Here is a 21,986-nt window from a genome sequence, read left to right as displayed (position 1 = left end):
TAAAAAATCTCAGACAGCAATGTTACAAAATACTTTTCTCAGTTAAATTTTTTTCATAGAAAAAATAAGCATCCTATTTTTAAAATATCAAATGTTATTACATAAGTGATCAATTTTTTAAAAATTAAAAATCATGTCATTTAAAATCAATTACTTATGTATATAACTTTAACACAAAAAAACTATGTAACCATAAGTGTGTATACACAGACATACACATTATACACAGATTAACAACATGTAAGAACATGTATGGGCAAATATTTGGGGACCAAACCTTTAATTTCATTGATATATGAAAGAATACAAAACCACTCTCTAAGAGTTTACTATATGTCAAACATAATCCTAAGCATTGAGGATATTAAAGGGGGGAAAAAAGGCAAAACACTCCCTGTTCTCAAAGAGATCATATTCTAGTTGGGAAAGGCAATACATATGAATGCTTAGAATGGGAGATCAGGAACAAAATCCTGGAAATCCTAAGGGTTCATTGGTGAGATGGATGACAAAGTGTCATTCATGGGCAGAAGTAGGTCAGTTGGGAAGGCCTTATGCTCTTCGGATTTACTAAAAGGACCATGAGGAGCTCCCAATAAGGAATTTTCTCTAGTAATACAGAATAGCACCGTTTTTAAAAAAAGCTATTCTTCTTAAGGAAGGGAGGTGCTGAGGGTCACAAAGTCCATATCAGGGTTGAGACTAAACTGTGTGGGACTTGCTAACTGGGGAGTCAGCTCTCTATCCCTTACATCAATCACACTGTCAAATAGACAGATGGGTGGATGGATGGACGAAAGGATGTACAGATAGATAGACTGATTTCCCTTTTATTACGTATTTTCTGATAGTCCTAAAATAACTATAAACCCATAGTACTTGAGGTGATTATTTGTTACTTATTACATATACATATATAGTCTTTCCTTTAAAGACTCATGTGAGTCAGGAGTCTACTGAAAGATCTGTTAAAAACATTTTTCAACTTTATTTTCCCTTCGTAAATTTCAACAGCCATTCACCTAACTTAGATCTATATGTGACAACGAAAAAGGGAACTTATTTCCCTCATTTAAAATGTTCCCAGTATTTTATCCTTTAAAAGCAACCATGTTCAGAAATAAGCTGTTTTATGTGACTAATATGTTGATGAAATGCCATGCCACATATATAATTTTAGCAGTTATATAAATTAGAGGCTTCAAAATACTCACATCACTAAAATGCTGAATTTGCACATTTCGGTTATGTTGGCACTCAGCATTTTAGTAAACAACATTAAGAGGTAAGAAAGGTTATCTAATATACAGTTGTGAGACAGTCAAAAGAGGTAGGGGTTTCAAATTTTCCTTTGAAGCCAAAAGTATATAGTTCTTATTTTAAATAAACATTAGCACTTTAATTTATTACAGAGAGAAGTAATCAAGAAAAACTGTACCTATCCTGCTGAGGCTGAGGCTTCCCTTCCATTGCAGTAAGAAGTGTAGGGGCAAGCTCGCACTGTTTTTCCACTGGTAAGCGAGGGTAGCCCATCTTAACATAAATTATAGTAAAATTCTATAAAGGAAAAGGGAAAACCGAATATCAAAATAAATGAAATCTGACTTTAATCAAAACACATGGTTTACAATTTTGGCAGCAAATCAAAGTTTAAAATTTGTTGGAAACTGATAGCATCACATCTTCCCTTCCCCAAATATTTTTGCTTCTAGACTTTAAGTCAACTATTAAATATGAAGAAAAAAATACCAATCCATCAATGAATTAAAATGCAGATACTTGGGCTACAGGTTTTGAGGAAGAATTACAATCGGACACTCTCATCAGACTTTAGCACTGACAATGAAAAAAAGTCTACACATTATAAATTCTTACATACAGTTTTAATTCAGCTTTAAACTAAACTATTACCTTTGGGATACCCTGTTCATGCACAGCTTATTTGCACAGTGAAACTGAGGCAGATTCATTAGATCTTTGTTAACTACATTAACACTTCTAGGTCAAACAATTTTTCATACATAATTTGCCTCTACTATTATTAAAGAATTCTTGTTACTAGACCTAAAGTTATAGTATTCAATTTCTGCAATGTAAAGCTGACGTTTTTGTTTTTGTTTCTGAAATTGGTGAAGAGGCCTACCTTAAAAATACTTTTATATGTCTAAACAAAAAACAAGAATATCAAGATTTACTTGGGGAATGCAAAGTGCTACAGTACTGAAATACATAGTACATAAACAAGAAATGAGGCTCAAAAGGCAGGCTGGAGCTCTCCATGGTGGGCATTAGGAAAGCACTTAAAATGTTTCTGTACGGGAACTTGATAGAATGTATTGGGTGAACTGGTGAAAGGAAAAATTAGAGGAATCTTGGAGGTTATGATAGTCTGAACCAGAATGGTGGTAATGGAAAGAAACAGATGAGGTGTTTCAGAAATGAAGTCAGGAGGGCTTTGTGAAGCACTAGATGTGGGAAGTGAAGAAAAGGGAGGAGTCAAAGATAATCATCTGATTTACCAAAATTAAACTCTCACAATTTTTCTGGCAGCATCTAGTACTTAATTTTAAGCAAAATACATCTATAATAGGGTGAAAGGTAAGCAACTTATCTGACTAAACATGCAGAAGAATGATACTTAACACCTGGACCTTATTGGGTAAAAAAGTTACTACATCTGTAGCAAGGATATTTGTTAAAGAGATTTGGGATTATTGTATGGTACCAAAACTGTTTACATGTACATACCCTGAGAATCTTTTAAATAGATAATATTGGTGTGATCTGAATCTCATTATGAAGAACCTTTCTTGATAAGTAAGCCTTTGCTTACTTTATAAAATTAAGTAAGAGATCGTTTTTCAAAAATCCCCTAAAATAACAACAGGATAAAACGGAAGACACATAAAAAAAAATTCAAACCAAACTGCCTTTCTTGTTTCTATATTCTTGTTTTTCATTATTTTTAGTCACCTATTTTATGCATATTTATACTCTAAGACCCTTTCTGTATTTTTTCTTTTGCTAAGAAAACAATAACTTATTTTATGACTAATATATCATTCTCCTGAATCTTACAACCTGTTTTATTCAAATTCCCTTTTCTGCTGTATAATGCCCCACAATGGTCTACTCTCAAGAGTTTTCTTTAAGGTCATTTCTGTGGGGAAGCGTTCAAAAACTAGAATACTGCTTAAAAAGAAAGTACCTTGTAAATTTTAACTAAAAAAAAAAAATCTGAGAAAAAATTTCAGGTTTTGTAATATATTAAGAAAACGTTATTAGCCACTGAATACTCTAAGAAGACCACTCACTGTGACAAAGGAAACTGCAGCAGGATCCTGGTACTGAACCAATAAAGTCTCTACTGGAAGCTGTATTTTTGGACGGCTCTTTATACGTTTATTCAGGTGGACCAATAGCTCCATGACCTAGGGTAAAGAAGAATGATTTTTTCAAATTCTCAACTATTACATCATCAATAAATTTAGTATAAAATATTCATGTGGTTTGCACATCAACCAACAATTTAATTGAGGGATTCTAAATAATAGTAATAACAGTTAAGTGTTACAGTATTCAAAATAGGAATGAATCTTACAGGTGTTAACATTTTTCTTTCCTTTCTGTGTGGTTACTTTTCTGAACCACAGCAAAAAACCAAATTTTAGACCTATAGAGTTGTACTCTGTTACCATCCTTGCATTAAGAAAGAAACTATGTGGTCAAATTTGGAGAGTACAAGTAGAAACAGAAGAGAATGGGACTGGATTTGGAAAGAATATTCTTATACAAACTTACAGGTAAAATTTTAAATCAATTTTAATGAATTTCATAAACAAACCTAAACCATGGCTTAATTTACAAACTAATAACCACAAGGAAACCTAGCTAGCTTCCATGCAGTTTAAAAACTTTGATGCAGAAGACTAATAAGCCTAAATTTACACATAATAATTTATAATTTCAAAAACAAATTTCTCACAAAAACCCTGTGTAATAAATTGCATAAGTGTTATTATCACCAATTCTAAGTCGCAGAAAGAGCAATCTGCGCAGTCACAGAGTGAGCAAAACCTGATCTCAGATTTTCCTGCATACGGGATTGAGGGCTCTTTATACCACACCAACTCTCAGACTGAATAAATACCATTACAGTATTAGGGAACCCAACAACTGACAGAAGCCAAAATTCGTACACGTCACAGGCAAGAGATGATGTATTTTAAAAACTGTCATTAGTACACAAATATCTCTCTGTTGCTGGACTGTTAGTATTTTTGCTATATTTTAAGTGTTAAGACCTTTCAAAAGACGTGTTCATTTTAATCAGTGTTCATATAGTTCCATGTGTCTTTTTCAAGGGCCTACACCTCCCCAGATCACAAGAGGAGATACGATGAGTAAAATAAATTTAACAAAATTTGCTAACAGACTATCAAAGTAGCAAAGAACATTGCTGACTTTTAAGGAGCTCACAAACTTAAGTAGAAAAAATACAAATAATAATACAAATCAAAAAAATAATTAAGTGTGAATATTGGTGATACACATAATACATTCTACAGGAATCAGGAAATAATGAAATCAATGAGAGCATTAGTGGCCAAGGAAGGTCTCATGAAAGAGACAGAATCTATGTTGGACTCTAAAGTTAAAATAAGTTTAAGACACAGCCTAAGGAGTGGGAATCCCAGGGGGGAAAAAAACCCACAATATTAAAGTTTCAGATACAATAAAATATACTAAAGTAATAGTCTATGTGGACCAGAAGGTACATAACCTAAGCTAATATTAGATTACATGTATACAGGTGGGACAAGACTGTAAAAGATCTTGAATGCTAACTAAAGTAAATTGGATTTTATCTCGTAAGAAACATAAAGTCACTGAATCTGGCAACAGTCAGAAAAAGACGAGACAGAGAGACGAGTAACAATAAATAAGCCATGATAAATTAAGGGCTTGGACTAGAATGGAGGCAGCAGAAACAGAAAAGGAGTAGATATCAATCAATCAATTCCAAAGAAGAATCAAAAGAAATCCGTCACTACCAAGATAGAGACTATGTTAAGATCTGTATATTTTTTAATATGTCTGTGGAAGGGAAAGGAGGGGAAGAAAAATGGGAACCTGAAGAAAGTAGAAAAGGTTTGAAACAACAGCACTAAGCCTTATCTGAAATTTGAACTAGTCATCTCCCCAGGCACCAGACAGATGGATGACAAGGTGATGACGCATATGCAAAACTATACCTAAGAGAAAGGTTATAAAGTCCTAATTATTTTAATTCAAATGTCAAAAGAGCATCCTTCTAAAAATAATGATAACTAACCTTTATAAGTACTTTAAGGTCTACAAATTGACTTACATATATTAATTAACTTGATACCCATAAAGGAAGCCTTACTATTATAATATCCATTTCTGAGGCTCAAAGGGGCATTGTGTATAAGTACTGCTCAACATACAAAATAATTATCATATAAGATGTATAATGAAATTAACTACCTAAAATGTTTTTTTCCTACATACTCTCATCTTAGAATGGGAAATGAATTCAACCAGAGAAGCAATGGCCCCCTGGAATTGGAGAATGCTTTGTATTATCCCAATTTGCTAGCTAATCATCCATCACAGAATACCACAACTATGATTCTGTATGCACAACCTCAAACTAGGAAGGCTAATAAAACATAGGAACTAAAATTTATTAACTATAAATCTTCAACAAATATTTGATAAATTTTTGTTTTATCTTGTCCATAAAAGTTAAACCACATACATCAGGTTTTTTCCAGGGTTGAAAAAGAAATATATCTAAGCCAAGGTTAATAAGGAAGTAAAAAAAAAAATTAAAAACTGATCAAAATATCACAAAGTCTGAAAACTTGTATCATATACAACTCTTAAGGAATTTCCACCTCTGCAAAGGGCTGTGGGTTTGGAGTGTTGTCTGCATGGTACTTCCTTTAAGCAACACTTATTCTCTGTAATTCTGCTAAACTCAGTTTTAATGTTTTTCTCATTTTTCTTTTCATTACATTGTAGTAGTCGTGTTTTTTTATTTAGCTGTTTACTTCACTGTACATCAGATTTTTTCCCATGCTTCTCTGTATTCTTTGTATTAATTTTTCTTACAACATACTAATAATATTCTATTACATTAACATACCCCAACGTGTTTAGCCAAAGAAACAAGGGTTTTTTGGGGAGTAGATGTGGATGTGGCCTCCCTGAGGTGTAAGTCTAGTAGTGAATCTCTGGGTCAAAGAATACAGATGTTAGTCACAATTTACGTAACACCAAAATGCCTTCGAAAATGGCTAGACTGATTCACTGCTTCACCAATACTAAATCAGTGTACCTATCTCCACATAATCCCTCAAACATTGATTACTCTTATGTTTTATAAACTATGTCAACTTTCAGAGTACAAGATGAAACTTCAGGGATGTTTTGATTTACATTATTAATGATCTGAAGCATTCTTTCACAGGGTTGTTAAGAGTTTGCATTTTTAAAAAATATTTATTTAAATACTTATTTTTGTATGCACAACCTCAAACTAGGAAGGCTAATAAAACATAGGAACTAAAATTTATTAACTGTAAATCTTCAACAAATATTTGATAAATTTTTGTTTTATCTTGTCCATAAAAGTTAAACCACATACATCAGGTTTTTTCCTTTTCTGTAGGGTAAGCTAACATTTCCATACCCAACTGAGCCTGTATGTTATTTGCTCCTGAAACCAAATCCAATGCAAAGAAGGCTCACTCATTCCATCACCTTTCCCTTCTTCCCCTTTGTTGTAAAAGCTCTTTTTTGTCTCTTTTATGTGAAATAATTTACTACATTCTACCTCTCCCTTTCTCTTTCCCCTAGTACATTCCTCTCAACACTTAATTTTCTTTTTCAGATATCATCCCTTCATATTCAGTTCACCCTGTGTCCCCTCCCCCCCATATGTGTGTGTGTGTGTGTGTCCATATATATGGACACACACACACACACACACACACACACACACACACACACACACACGTATTCCCTCCAAATATCCTCATACTAAGAAAGGCCCCATGAGTTATAAACGTCGTCTTTCCATGTAGGAATGTAAACAGTTCAGCTTTACTAAGTCCCTTATGATTTCTTTTTGCTGTTTACCTGTTCCTGCTTCTCTTGATTCTTGTATTTGAAAATCAAATTTTCCATTCAGTTCTGGTCTTTTCATCAAGAATGCTTGGAAGTCCTCTGTTTCATTGAAGTTCCATTTTTCCCCCTAAAGTATTATACTCAGTTTTGATGGGTAAGAAAATCTTGGTTTTAATCCTATCTCCTTTGACCTCTGGAATATCATATTCCAAGCCCTCCGATCCCTTAGTGTAGAAGTTGCTAAATCTTGCGTTTTATCCTGATTCTGTTTTCACAATACTTGAATTGTTTCTTTCTGGCTGCTTGTAATATTTTCTCCTTGACACAGAACTCTGGAATTTAGCTACAATATTCCAAGGAGTTTTTCTTTTGGGATCTCTTTCAGGAGGTGACTGGTGGATTATTTCTATTTTACCCTCTGGTTCTAGAATATCAGGGCAGTTTTCCTTGATAATTTCTTGGAAGAAGGCTCTTTTTTTGATCATGGCTTTCAGGTTGTCCAATAATTTTTAAATTATCCTTCCTAGATTCATTTTACAGGTTCATTGTTTTTCCAATGAGATACTTCACATAGTCTTTTATTTTTTCCTTCTTTTGGTTCTGTTTTATAATTTCTTGATTTCTCATAAACTCATGAGCTTCCATTTGCTCCATTCTAATTCTGAAGGAATTATTTTCTTCAGTGAGCCTTTAAACCTCCTTTTCCATTTGGCCACTTCTGCTTTTTAAGGCATTTTTCTCCTCACTGACTTTTTGGATCTCTTTTGCCATTTGAGTTAGGCCAATTTTAAAGTTATTATTTTCTTCAGCATTTTGGGAGGTTTCCTTTAGCAAGCTGGTGACTTATTTTTCATGATTTTCTTGCATCACTCTCATTTCTCTTTCAAATTTTTCCTCTACTTCTCTTACTTGATTTTTAAAATCCTTTTTGAGCTCTTCCATGGCTTGAGACCAATTCATATTTTTCTTGTAGGTTTTGGATGCAGTTTTGGCTTGTAGTCTTCTTCTGACTGTATGTCTTGATCTTGCTTATCACCAATGATGTAAGAAAATACTTTTTCACCGAGAGAGTAAGAATCTGTAGTCTGTTTCTTTTTCCCCTGTTTGCTCATTTTCCCAGTCAATTACTTGACCCTTGAGTTCTTTGTTAAGTGGAGGGCTCCAAAAGCAGCCTCTGCTTCAGCAGTGGCTGCCATCACCCTGGGATGACACTCCTCTCTCTGCCAGATGAGAGACCCTTCCCATTGACCTTCAAAGCTATCTTTGGCATTTGTGGTTGAGAAGTCTGGAAACAGTAGCGGCCGCCAATAATTCAGTCCCCTAAGGTCTATTCGAGCCTGTGCCAAACTGTGCTCCATTCCCAGTGTGGCACAATAGACCCTTCCTGTCAACTTCTAGGTTGTCTCGTACTGGATATTTGCTTCAGTCTCTCATTTTGTGGCTTCTGCTACTTTAGAATTTGTTTTAGAGTCATTTTTTACAGGTTTTTTGAGGGGTTTAGGGGGAGAGCTCTAGGAGGTCTCTGGCTTCTATTCCGTTGTCTTAGCTCTACCCCTCTGCAATTTTTTTTTGAAAATTGTTTGTTCATATCCTCCAACCATTTCTCTACTGGGAAATAGTTTTCCTGAAGTCATATATATGCTAACTATATATCTTGAATAGCAAACTGTTTTTGGAGAAATCTGATACAAAGACATGTCTAATTTGACTATTATCCTAATTGCAATAAATTAGTTTGTATAGAAGCTTTTCAGTTTCATGTAATCAAAGATACATGTTTACCTTTCTTCTTTTATAATTATCTCTAAACCTTATTGGTTAAGAATACATCTTTTACCTATAGCTATGGAAGATATATGATGTTTCTCTTCTAATTTTTAAATGGTCTGATATTTAATAGTGAAATCATATATCCACTGTTATTACCATTAGCATTCTTATTAGTGCCTACCACATGCCAGGTACTGTGCTAAGAACTTTCCAAATATTATTCCATTTGATCCTGCCAGGTAGCTATTGTTACTATCCTTACTTTACAGATAAGGAAACTGAAGGAAACAGAGGTTAAGTGGCTTTCCCAAGGTCACACGGCTAGTAAGTGCCTGAACTCAGATCTTCCTGACTCCAGGTCCAGTATTCTACCCACTGTACTACTTAGCTGCCTATACTACAGAACATGGTGTAAGATGTAGGCCTAAGGCTAATTTCTACCAGTTTTCCCAGCAGTTTTTTATTGAACAAGTACTTTCCTACGTAATTTATGTTATCCAATTTACAAAACATCAGGAATACTGAGTTCCATTATTTCTGATTCTCCCTTGTCTAGTCTGTTTCATTGATCTTGCTGCTAGAAGTGATAGACTTAAAATTAAGAAAGAGACATACATTTTTGGACATGGTCAACATAATAGCTTGTTTTGTTGAACTGTACATATCTGTTATGGTTGGATTTATTTTTTTTTATCAAATTGTTCAATCCTCAGGACGCAGAAAGAAGATATAATATACAGAACTACAGAAATGATAATCTTAACCATACTCTGCCCTAGTTAGGTTAAATCTAGAATATTATGTTCCATTCTAGGCTGAGTTGCCCAGAATGTCTTTTTGCAAAGACACTAAAAATCTGAAGTTCTGTCGAGAGCAGAGGGGCCAGGAAAACAAAAGGGTCTCAAAAGATGATTCAGTTGAAGGAACTGGGAATGTTATCTTGGAGAAGATACTGCAAAAGCTCCATTATTTCACTTATGTGGTGCAAATCAAATTTCATCTGCACCTTCTCATTTTGTGAGGGTCTTGTCTCTATCACACTGTAAATTCCCCATAAGAAACACCACAAGTTCTGGGGGGCGGGGGGACACCTCTAAATCTCCTGATATTACATAGATACCAATAGAGCAAAAAGTCTACCCAATAGTTATCACGTGCTCTCCTATGTGATGGACCCACCTTCTTTTCCAGTCACACATTTCTTTGATAATACCGTTTATGCCACTACTCCAGCAAAATTCTTCAGTGACATGATGCTCTGTTTCAATGGCTGCTATCGCGTAGTAGACTACTAGCTTTCTTAAAGCTTGTCTGCCACCTTTGATGCTAAGCCTTTTGTAATACGTAATTTTTATGTTTATATATATATGCATATATATATATTTATATGTATATGGTATGGACTCTTTTCCTCTTCTCATTATCTTTTATTTATTTAGGTGTGCATATGCAATATCATCTCAAAGAGCAGATCAGCTCCTTCAGGTGAGGGACCTTTGTATCCCAGCACTTACAACAGGGTCTTGCAGAGAGTAAATGCTTTCCAAAGTTTGTCAAATTGAATCCAATCTCCAGAATGGGAAGAACAGAACTGGTTAATGATAATCATACAGTTAACATTCATAGAGTGCTTACTACCTACTAGGCACTGTGCTAATAAGCACTTTATAATTATAATTATTATCTTATTGGATCTTCACAACAATCCTGATAGGTAGGTGTTATTATTATCCTCATCTTACAGATGAGGAAACCAAGGCAGTCAGAGGTGAAGTGACCTGCCCAGGGTCACATAGCTAGCAAATGTCTGAGGCTAGATGTGAGCTCACATCTGAGACTCGAGGCCTGGTGCTCTACCCACTGTGTCATCTAGCTACCCTAACCAAGAGAAGAGAAATTAAGAACGAGTAAGTCCAAGGTAAGTAAAGGGATTGTAAAAGAGCACCTAGTCACACTAATGATGCAAGTCATCATATTCTGATGGATCGAATTCCAGGCCACTGAAAGAAAGGGTAGAAGAAATTTCTAAACCAATGAAAAAATCCTAAAAAAACAGCTTACAAAGAGAAAAATGTCCTAATTTTCAAAAAAGTCAAAAGGAGGAAGGTTTCTTTCAAACCACATGCCAATATTCTTGACTTCAATTTCCTGCCAAAATTATAGAACCTATTATCAAAAAGATGGTCTTTGAAAATCTCAGAAAAGGAAACAATGACAAGTAAGGGGCAGCATGGCACTCTACACAGATCCTGGCAGACTAAAATTTCTTTTCTAACAAAGTGGCTAGACAGAAATTTTGGCTCAAGGAAAACTTCCTAATAATCCAAAAATTGGAACTGTCTTCAAAAATAGCGATTTCCTTATCACTACAATATTAAAGTAGAACTTAAGGACATTTATTAAGGATGTTAGAAAAGAAAGTTCTCTTCAGGTATGAATTGGATTGGATCACTTCTCAACTTCTTTATAATATATTGTAAAGCATTAATCCTTAAGAAGCAAAAAAACATTAAAAAGACTTTTTAAAATCAAATGATTTGGCCTTAATTCAAGAATCTTTAATTCCTTAATATAACTTCCCATACATTACAAATTATGAAGCAACATCCTGCTTTGAAGGTAAAATATATCCATCACTTACTGTCAAAATGGTAACTAAAAATAATCTCAAATTTTAAAACCTGGCTAATGCCCAGGTTATATAAAGAGTTCACCTTAACTCACTCATTGTTTATCATGGACTGTAAGGGACTAGAACTGTTTCTTCCCAAGCATGTTTACTTTGGTTTTATAAAGAAAAACAGGTATACAATTTTAGGCAGGGAGAATCATTCCCAGAATAAACTACTTTATATGTAAAAATGTTGGCATGCCTACCAGAGTACAGGTATTCCAAAAGGCAGCAATTAAATTTGTAGTACATACTTAATAAGTACCTGCTAAATAAGTGGAGGTTAGACAAGTCACTAATACCATATAGAATAGATAATTATAGAATCTGAAAAACAATCTCACAATACATATCAATTTAATCAAGTATTCAAATCAGATATGCTCTTCTATCAAGAGAGAGAACAGGCACACTTACTTTTTTGCGTACTCCTTCCTGCGTGCTAGACAGTTTGAGCAAAACAGGAGGAAGGAATTTAGAGATAATATTCTGTAACTGCTCATCTGTTTCAGCATGACCAAGTCGTAAGAAGACTCGCTCAAGTTGATCTGTAATTTGAAAAGGAAAAAAAATATGAAAACATAGCAAATCACAAATTCAAGTTTCAGGATTTGTTTTTGCCCCCCTACCCCTCTTCATCAAGTTATCAAACATCACTAATAATTACGCAAAGGCCAACTATTAATGAAGAATCAGAATGTCAATTAGGACTGCTGATAAAATATATATACACAAGTACAGAAGGGGAAGGAAGTGTTCATCTAATAAACACAAATATCCAAGAATCCAGGCACTATCATTTTGTAAAGTTAACACATAACCAAAATAACAAGAGAGAGAACCAATGTAGAGTTCTACTTCATCCTCAAAGTCAGCAAGAGAACTGGTTAGAAAGTGATGACTCAGAAGCCATAACCATATAACTAGTCTCTGATTCAACTATTAGGATTTTTTCACATTTAAGAGTGATACAATATAATCACAAAATTCTCTGTAAAAGGAAGGGGGAAAAAGGTAACTCTCAGTCTTCTTTCTTTACTAAACTTTGAGTGACTTTTGAGCCTTTTGTCATTAAGCCTGTATAAGAGTCTTTTAACTCTGTGAAATATAACTCTAAGTTCAGGAGATTATAGAAAAGAAGAGAGATCTATTGCCTTTTGGGGAAGATGGCAAAGAACCCTAAAATAGCCTTAGAAGCTCAAAGCCAGTCCTACATCTCACCAAGAGTCTGGAGTCAGTGGTACCTGAGCGACTTCACACATAGTCCCACAGTCCTACCTACTCCAGACTGAGTCAGTGATTTCCAACTTCTTCAGAATCATGCAATAGAAGAGCAGCTCTCTGATTCCCTTATACTCTCTCCCTGTGCTAAAATGTATGCATGTATGTATAAACACACAACCATATACACCGGTTCTTGCCATTTCTTTTACTGGGTCTGAGAATGAAATGAAATACCTAGTAGAATACACACAAATGAGAAGCAGCATGGTGAAGTAGAGAAAGAACTACTGACTTAAAATGGTAGAAGATACTTCCTCTTCCAGGAATTCTATCAATAAATCACAGGTATAGTCTCTATCCTATCCTGTATATATACAAGTGTGTATGTGTGTGTGTGTGTGTGTGCATGCATGCGTTATGTGTGAGTGTGTGTGTGTGAAAGAGAGAAAGAGTGAAAGTGAGAAAATGAGAGAAAGAGAATTTCATTATACTACTTAAGAAAATTATTGAAGCCTTGGGCTATTACTCAACTAGGACTGTGAACTATTGCTCTAAAGACTTATGGACAGACATTTTAAGGTTGAGATTCCCAAATATGTCCTCTAACCCATCCTGAAAAAAACATACAATACAACAACCATTTTAATATTAGGCAAAATATTGGAAATACAAAGCAAAGTTTCTTTCTGTTCCTCTGTATTCTTCCATGTAAGTATATACAAGCAGAGAGGCAAATATATGCATAACATATAAATAACCTGAATAACTTTCTCCTAACTGGAGGACAACTTAGGAAAGGATTGACAAAAGATGGAGATGGAAAAAGATGAAAAAGATAGATGATGAAAAAAAGAATGCATTCCAAGGCATGTACATTCCAGTACCTGTACAAAAGCACTGAGGAAGTCAACCTATTATCAAGTTTGGGAATTCTGTAAGTAGTCCAGTTTGATAAGCTTGCACAATATGTGGTAGGAGGTAATAGAACACAAGTGGGAAAGGTAAGCTGAAGAGAGATTGGGAAGGGCTTTAAATGTTACAATGAGGAGCTTACAATTTATCCTAGAGGCAAAAAGTTCTTAAACAGAAGAATGACAAGGTCAGACCTGTAGTTTGGGAAGATTTTGGCAACTGTGTGGAGAGCAGATAAGGATTTTTTTGGGAGGGAGGGTGGAGTGGAGGGGAATGATCGGGGGAGACAGAAGCAAGTCCAATAAAGAAGCTACAGCAATAGTCCAGGCAAGATGATGAAGGCCTAAACTATGGTGGTAGCCCTGTAAGTGTACATAAAGGGACAGATGAAAGAAACGCTGTGACGACAGAATCTTTGTGCAATATTCCATAACTGACTGGATATGAAAAGTAAGAAGAAGAGTTAACAACAGCATCTCCAAAGTTATGAAGTTGAATATCGGGAAGGAAAGCACTAGCCTCAATAGAAACAGTGAAATTTAGAGTGGAATTGGGTTAGGGGGATGGGGGAGAGTCAAAGTGGGGAAGGGAAAGAAGAATTAAGAGTAAGTTCTCTTTTGTACATTTTGAGTTTGAAATGCCATGGGAATAACCAGTCAGAAATGTTTAACAGTGGCTGGTGATGTACGATTATAGCTCAGGGCTGGACTTAGGAATCATCTAAATGAATATAAGTAACTGAAGTCACTGGGAACTGGTGAGATCACTAAAAGAGAATGTGAAGAGGGCCCAGGACTGAGTTTTAGAGTAGTGTTGTCCAAACATTTTTGGTCATATACATCATTAATTAATTAAAAAAAAAGGTTTAACACATAACCTCTTTGGGTATACTTATTTATTTAGAAATTACATGCATGAACTACTATGCTAGTAATATTTATTATAAAACTTATTGAAAAATCAGAAATTGATAAAGGGTAAGATAAAAATGATACTTGATGCTAGATTCAAAAAGATCTAGCTCTCTCCTTATAAACTACCTTGTCTACCACCGTTAGCAATTGGTATTTCTAGACCACTACACTTCTGAAAAGCTCCAGCCACCATGCCCCAACTCACACCCTACACCCCAGAGTAATTACAGTCTTGCCATCCTATAGAAAATTCTGCTCTGGGGCAACAACTGTCTGAATTGCTGTTTGTTATTCCCAGATTAGGTTCTAGCAAAGACCCAGCCACCACACCTCACTTCCCTAGCCATCTCCCCCTTTGATGTCCCTGAAAACTCTCCTTTCCTCTCATTCCCTACCCTTCCACTTGTGGAAATATGACTATGAAAAAATGAACTGTACCACTGTTCCTAAATGGGGTGTGTCAATCTACTGCCCTAAAATCTCATTCAACATCCCTCTAATTTATGAGATCAAATAGTTCCTGCTTCCCTGACCACTATACCCCCATACTGTGGGTACAAGCTGCTTGAATGCAGGGACTATTGTGGTTTTGATATCTGTATTCTGAGAGATTATTGCAGTGCCTGGTACACAGTAAACTCTTAAATGCTTCTTTAATTCACTCATTAGAGTAACAGGGTCAAACTTGGACTTCAGGAGTATTCCTTTCTCTATGCTGGGGTATGTCGACCTGCCTGGTGTGGATTGAGGGGTGAGGAGGCAGGGAAGGGAAGAGGGAATACTCCATGCTCTTTGTTTTCCCCATCCTATTTTCAGGTTATGACCTGCTCTGAGAGACAAGGCTACATTTAACTTTATGAACACAAAACACTTTTTACTTTCTCTGATCTTCTGTTAATGATGAAAGAATGCAATGAAATTTTACTGACTGTGAGACTCCCCCCCCCCACCAAAAGTATTATTTAGTGTAAAGGAGGGAGGGGAGAATGGAGACCAAAACAGAGGTTATTGTAATAGTCTAAGCAAGAGATGATGAAATAGCTAAACTAGAATGGTGGCTGCGTACAAAGATGACAGGTGAGAGATGATTAAAGAAGTAAAAATATCAAGTTTTGATACCCAGCCTGATATGAGGAGTAACAGAAAGCAAAAAATGGGTAACAGAAAGCAAAAAATGGGAGTATGACACCAATGCTGTAAACTGTAACTGCAATCAGACACTAAAAGGAAAAAAAAATGGATTTTTCATGAGGACTACATACCACAGCAGGAAGAAAAGAAATAAGGCATCATTATAATGAAATAAAAGCTCAAGGGAAGGAATTAGGCAAATAAGGTACTTACAAGAAAAAACAGTCAGACATCTTACCCAAGGAATGAATTTCCAGAAACTCATAATAGATCAAATAGAAATCAATGACCTTACAAAGCAACAAGAAATATTGGAACAAACTTAAGAGTCAAGAGAAACCTAGGAAGGTAAATCTGAACAACAAAAAGAGATATATATATATATATGATATACTGATATATAGAGAGATAGATAGATATATATGATATACTGCTAAAATTCCAATGAGCGAAAAAAAATTAGTGTCTCTTCAGAACCTTAACGTCTTCCAAATCTATTAAAAAGTGTTCAATAGGAAAGAGAGGTCCTGGGGGTGGGCAGACTGGTTCTATTCAGAGCATTTTATGAGAAAAAGACAAGGGAGGATAAAAGGAGAATGGAGGAAGAAGGAGTTGAAACTCATTAACTATTCCTCACAACTGGAGTACATGCGAAGAGTACATGAAAAAAACACAAGGGGAAGGTGTGATAGGAATGAGCATCAGTTAAACCAAAGTGGGCTGGGAAGGGTAGTGAGGGTGAACCGTAAGCATATTAAAATCTAAGGGAGCATCTTAGGAATGGCTAAACAAATTATAGTATATGAGTATGATGGAATTGTGCTGTGAGAAATAACAAAAAAGACAATTTCAGAGAATCTGAACTAGCGTGAATTGACCTGCAGTCAAGTAAGCAAAATCAGTAAAACATTTACAAGGACAGCAACTCTGTTAAAAACAAAAAAACAAAAAAAAACACCTCAAAAGACTAGACAATCCAAACAATGCAATTACCAATAACACCTATAATGAAGCATGTACTCATTTCTTAACAGAGAAAGAGGTGATGGACGTAACGTATGGAAATATACTTTTGGACATGGTCAAACATTTGTGTACATGTAGAGATTTACTTCATTAGACAATACTTATTTAGGGTTTCTTCTTTCCTTCTCTTGGTTTTTAATTGAGGGAGTTCCTGGTAGAGTGGACATTACTTGGCACATAGTAAACTCTTAAGTCGGCCAACAGTAACACCAAAAAAGAGGGCCATTTTAACATTTTTTAAATGTACAGAAGAAATTTCAGAAAGAATCAGAGACAAGTAAGAGTTTTTAAAGTAACGTAAAATTATCCAACTTTTTTTAAAGCAAGCTGTATAGAGTAATCATTTCATATAAAATCCTCTTTTTGTGAAGTTGTATTATGAAAAAGTGGTTTTTTAGTTAATAAAAAAATTACTTAAAAAAATACAGGAATGAGTGAAGCCATAGAAGGGTAGGAAATCTCATATTCTAATCATTCATCAACTTTTATTCCTCATCAACGAATACACATTAAAACCTTACTGATTTGCACTGAGAGGCTTTTCTTAGTAAATTTCCACACTTTAATTAAAAATTATTTTGATACTTTGAAGAACACAAAGAGGAAATAAGGTGCCAAAAAAAGATCTTGTTCAAATGAACAGCCTGAAACTATATTTCGTATGTCCATAATTATTTATAATTCTTTCCCATTAGAATGAAAAGGCTAAACTGGAGAAGCAAGAAATAGTGTATTTATCAGATTTATGGAGAAGGGAAGAATTTTTTACTAAAGAAAAGATAGAAAGCATTATGAAATGCAAGATGGATAATTTTGATTACATTAAACTGAGAAGTTTTTGCACAACCAAACCCAATGCAACCAAAATCCGGAGGGATGTAGTAAATTGGGAAAGAATTTTTACACCTAAGCTCGGGGATAAAGGCCTCATTTCTAGAATATATAGAGAACTGACTCAAAGGTATAATCATACAAGTCATTCCCCAATTGATAAATGGTCAAAGGATATGAACAGGCAATTTTCGGAAGAAGAAATTAAAGATATCTATAATCATATGAAAAAATGCTCTAAATCACTTTTGATTAGAGAGATGCAAATCAAAACAACTCTGAGGTACCACATCACACCTATAAGATTGGCAAACATGACAGAACAAGAAAATGATAAATGCTGCAGAGGATGTGGGAGAGTTGGAACACTAACTCACTGTTGGTGGAGCTGCGAGTTCATTCAACCGTTCTGGAGAGCAATTTGGAACCATGCCCAAAGGGCTACAAAAATGTGCATACCCTTTGACCCAGCAATATTGCTACTAGGACTGTATCTCCAACAGATCACAAAAATGGGAAAGGGTCCCACATGTACAAAAATATTTATAGCAGCACTCTTTGTAGTTGCCAAAAACTGGAAATCAAGGGGATGCCCGTCAATTGGGGAATGGCTGAATAAATTATGGTATATGAATGTAATGGAGTACTATTGTGCCATAAGAAATGATGAACAAGAAGACTTCAGAGAGGCCTGGAAGGACTTATATAATCTGATGCTGAGTGAAAGGAGCAGAACCAGGAGAACTTTGTGCACAGCAACGACCACAGTGTGCGAGAGTTTTTTCTGGTAGACTTGGAATTTCGTAATAACACAAGAACTTATTAAAAAAAAAAATCCCAATGGTGGTTTTCTAAGGCAAAATGCCTTCCACACTCAGAGAAAGAAATATGGAAGTCATTCGCAGAATGTAGCAGATCATGTTTGTGTGTGTGTCTGTGTTTTTGTGTATCATGTTTTGATTTGTTATGTGATTTCTTCCATTTATTTTAGTTCAACTACATAGCATGACTATAGTGAAAATGTACTCAATAGGAAAGTATATGTAGAACCTATACAGAATGGTATGCTGTCATGGGGAGGGAGGGGGGTAGTGGGGGATAGGTGTGAAAGGGATAAAATCTTAATTTTATGGCAGTGATTGTTAAACATTAAAAAATAATAATAATAAAATTAAATTAAAAAAAAAAAAAGAATGAAAATGCAAGGACAGTAATTTTTACCTTTGTATCAGGCACTTAATACAGTGCCTGGCACATAATAAAGGCTAGTTGACTGACTGAATACAAATGAGTGCCACAAAAGATCTTTAACGTTATTTGTTCTTTTATTAAGTAAGCATTATATCACAACCTTGAAGGGATTATTAGCTTAACAAAGACATTATCCACAGACAATGCAACATCGACTTTAACTCAGATCCTCGTGCCAATGAGTAAAGCTGATGAAACAAAGAAGTAGACAAAAAAGAGTGGATAAAGGCAAATGGCAAAAAGCTCTATTCTGCTTAAAAAATATACTAACAACCTATGTCATTTTAGAAATTCCCAGTATGACACTAGTCAATGAAATGAGAAATGTAACAACTGTAACTAATTTTGGAAATATCCTCTTATCCTGGTTATCTATGTACAGGGTTATCATTAATGGAAAATCAATTATTCTGCCAAAACCTGTAGTCTTAATAGTCAAGCTGATTTTTTAGAAGCCACAACAGGCAAAACTTAAGAAATATACTTATGAACCTCCCTAGAGATAAGCTCAAAAAAAAACCTTGGATATTTCAGAAGATTTAATTACACCCCAGGTTACATGGAAAACAAAACTAGGGGATAATATCAACCTCAAATCACAAAATCTTAAGAGTTAAGAGACCTCAGTAGAGGTAACCTAGCCAAACCCAAACATAAACAAAGAATCCCCAATTAAATCATACCAATCAAGTGGTTCTTCTCCCTTTGCTTGAGACCACTACAAAAGGAGAAAGTCATTCCGCTTACAAACATCTCTAATTGTTAGAAGGTTTTTCCTTACACTGAGGCAAAATATTCCACACAGGAACTTCCATCTGCTGTTACCTGCTCTATCCTCTGGGGCTAATCTAAAGCAAGTCTAATCCCTCTTGCACTTTACAGCACTTCAAATACTCAAATCTCAAAGCTATTATAATTTTCTTGTCTTTTTTTCTTTGACTTAAAAGATCCCCAACTTTTCTAAGTGATTCTTATAGAAAATGAAATCAATGTTTCTTTCATCATCTAGACTGGCATCCTCTGAATGACCATGGTTTGGTCAAGGTCCTTCCTAAAATTTCAGGCCCACAATTAAAGATAATATTCCAGATGTGGTCTGACCAGAGCAAAATATAATAGTGTTATAACTTCTTTTCTAAACATCACACATCTATTAATGCACTATGTGATCATAATAGCTTTTCTGGCCACCCTGTCAGCCTACTGACTTCTACAAAGCCTATAAGGGCACTAAAAACCTTTGACCATCTTTCCCCATCACTGTTGTCTATTCGCATTTTCTCCACCTGTACTTGTTAAAGTAGTTGGAGAGCCCAACCGTAGACATTTATATTTATTTCTATTAACTTTAATCTCACTAGACTTTGCCTAAACTGTCAAAATTTTCTAAACTCCTGACCTGGTTATTCAACATGTTAGTTTTTCCTACCAGCTATGTGTCCTTGAAAATCTGACAAGCATCTACCAATTCCTTCAAACAAGTCAGTAAGAAAAATGCTGAACAGCACAGAGTGAAGGATAAAGCCTTGGTATGATCCAACAGAACACCTTGGAAACAATAAAAAGCTGTCAGTCAGACCATATTTGGATCCAGCTGTGACTCCACCTATCTCTAACAATCTAGTCCACATAGCTTCGTCTTGTCCATAAGAAGCTATGAACTATTTGCCTAAATCAACGTATAATTATACGTACAGTATAACTCTAAGCAATTTGTCAAGTTGCTAATTAACGAAAAAGGAAGTTAAGTCTGTTATGACCTGTTCCTAGTGACGCCAGGATGGATCTTAATAATGGTCACTGCCAGCCTTTCTAAATGCTTACAAATCATCCCTTTAATAAAATCCTCAAAAATCATCCCTTTAACCTTATTTCAATGAATACAATCTATGAATGGATACTGTCTGTGATTGCTTCGATGTGAGTACCACATCCAACAGTCAAGATCATTCCTAGAACTCTAGCTCAAGTGTTCTAATAAATCCACCAAAGAAAGGCCACTCATGTAATATTCAGGAAGCTGTCCTCTAGGTCTTTTAATACTAGGTTGGTATAATACGAATAAGCAAGTTTGATTAGTTGTGCTGATGTTCACTACTAATTTTCAGTTAAACTTTTTTTTAGAATATGGTATTTAATATCTTCTAATGCCATGGAAAGACATGGAAAGAAAACAGAGCACTGTATTTAACAATGAATGACCTTGGAATGAACAAAGTGCATTTTTCTAAGGCAAAGAAAAAAAGAAGTTAAGTCTCATGACAGAATTTTTCATAGTTTTTGCATGGTACATTTTATATCACACACAAAATTTAAAATCTTGCAATTTCTTCCACTTTATTCATAAAATGGGTTGTTAGTTCACGATAAAAACAAAACCTAGCACTATTACAGAAAATATACTTTTAAGCAACAGTGATTATATAAATAATGCTCGTTAGAAATATACCATATAACTCTAACTTTTCTCATAAATGGTAATTAGGAAACTTTTTCTCATAATGAAGAATGGTGAAGTTAGAATCAATCAACAAGTATTTATTAAGTGCTTACTATGTACCAGGCACTGTGCATGTTGAACATGGGGATACAAAGAAACACAAAAATAATCTCTGTATTCACATAGCTTACAGGGTAATGGAAGAGACGCCATGTAGGTAAAGAGGTACATAACCAGTAAATCCAGGGTAGAAAGAAGGTTAACCTCAGGAGTACCAGGAAGGCCTCTTCCAGAACACAGCATTTAATGTGAGTCCTGAAAGAAACCATGGAAGCCAAGAGGTAGAGGTGAAAAAGAGCATTCTGGGCATGGGGACAACCAATCAAAAGGCCTGGAAATTAGAGATGGAATGGTTTGTGTGAGGAAAAGCAAGCAGGCCAGTTATCACTGGACCACAGAATGCTTGGAATACAGCAGCAGTCCTTTCATGACGCTTGTAAGAATGAGGATGTTCCAGGGCCATCACTGTGAGGAAAAGAACATCGAGGGCTAAGATCCTGTTCATACACATTCAGTCCAGACATATACCAGGATTACAAATTCCCTTTATAATATAGGAAGCAGTATTCAAAAGTTCTTCTACTGTCTCATAACAACA

At 35.1% G+C, this 21,986-nt stretch overlaps 1 protein-coding gene across 7 annotated transcripts in view; it reads right to left on the bottom strand.

The window, feature by feature from the left end:
* The window catches only part of ECPAS (Ecm29 proteasome adaptor and scaffold), a 167,478-nt gene that overhangs the window by 107,232 nt on the left and 38,260 nt on the right, over positions 1 to 21,986 (bottom strand). For all 7 annotated transcript variants that reach the window (XM_072598073.1, XM_072598074.1, XM_072598067.1 and 4 more), the window contains 3 exons: positions 12,017 to 12,147; positions 3,315 to 3,431; positions 1,439 to 1,557 (listed from right to left, as the gene is read on the bottom strand). In XM_072598073.1, coding sequence (XP_072454174.1) covers positions 1,439 to 1,557; positions 3,315 to 3,431; positions 12,017 to 12,147 — 367 coding nt within the window. The remainder of the gene's footprint in view (positions 1 to 1,438; positions 1,558 to 3,314; positions 3,432 to 12,016; positions 12,148 to 21,986) is intronic.

This window comes from Notamacropus eugenii, chromosome 3 (assembly GCF_028372415.1).
Source record: "Notamacropus eugenii isolate mMacEug1 chromosome 3, mMacEug1.pri_v2, whole genome shotgun sequence".
NCBI classification, from domain to species: Eukaryota; Metazoa; Chordata; class Mammalia; order Diprotodontia; family Macropodidae; genus Notamacropus; species Notamacropus eugenii.
This window is presented reverse-complemented; position numbering and strand designations above follow the sequence as displayed.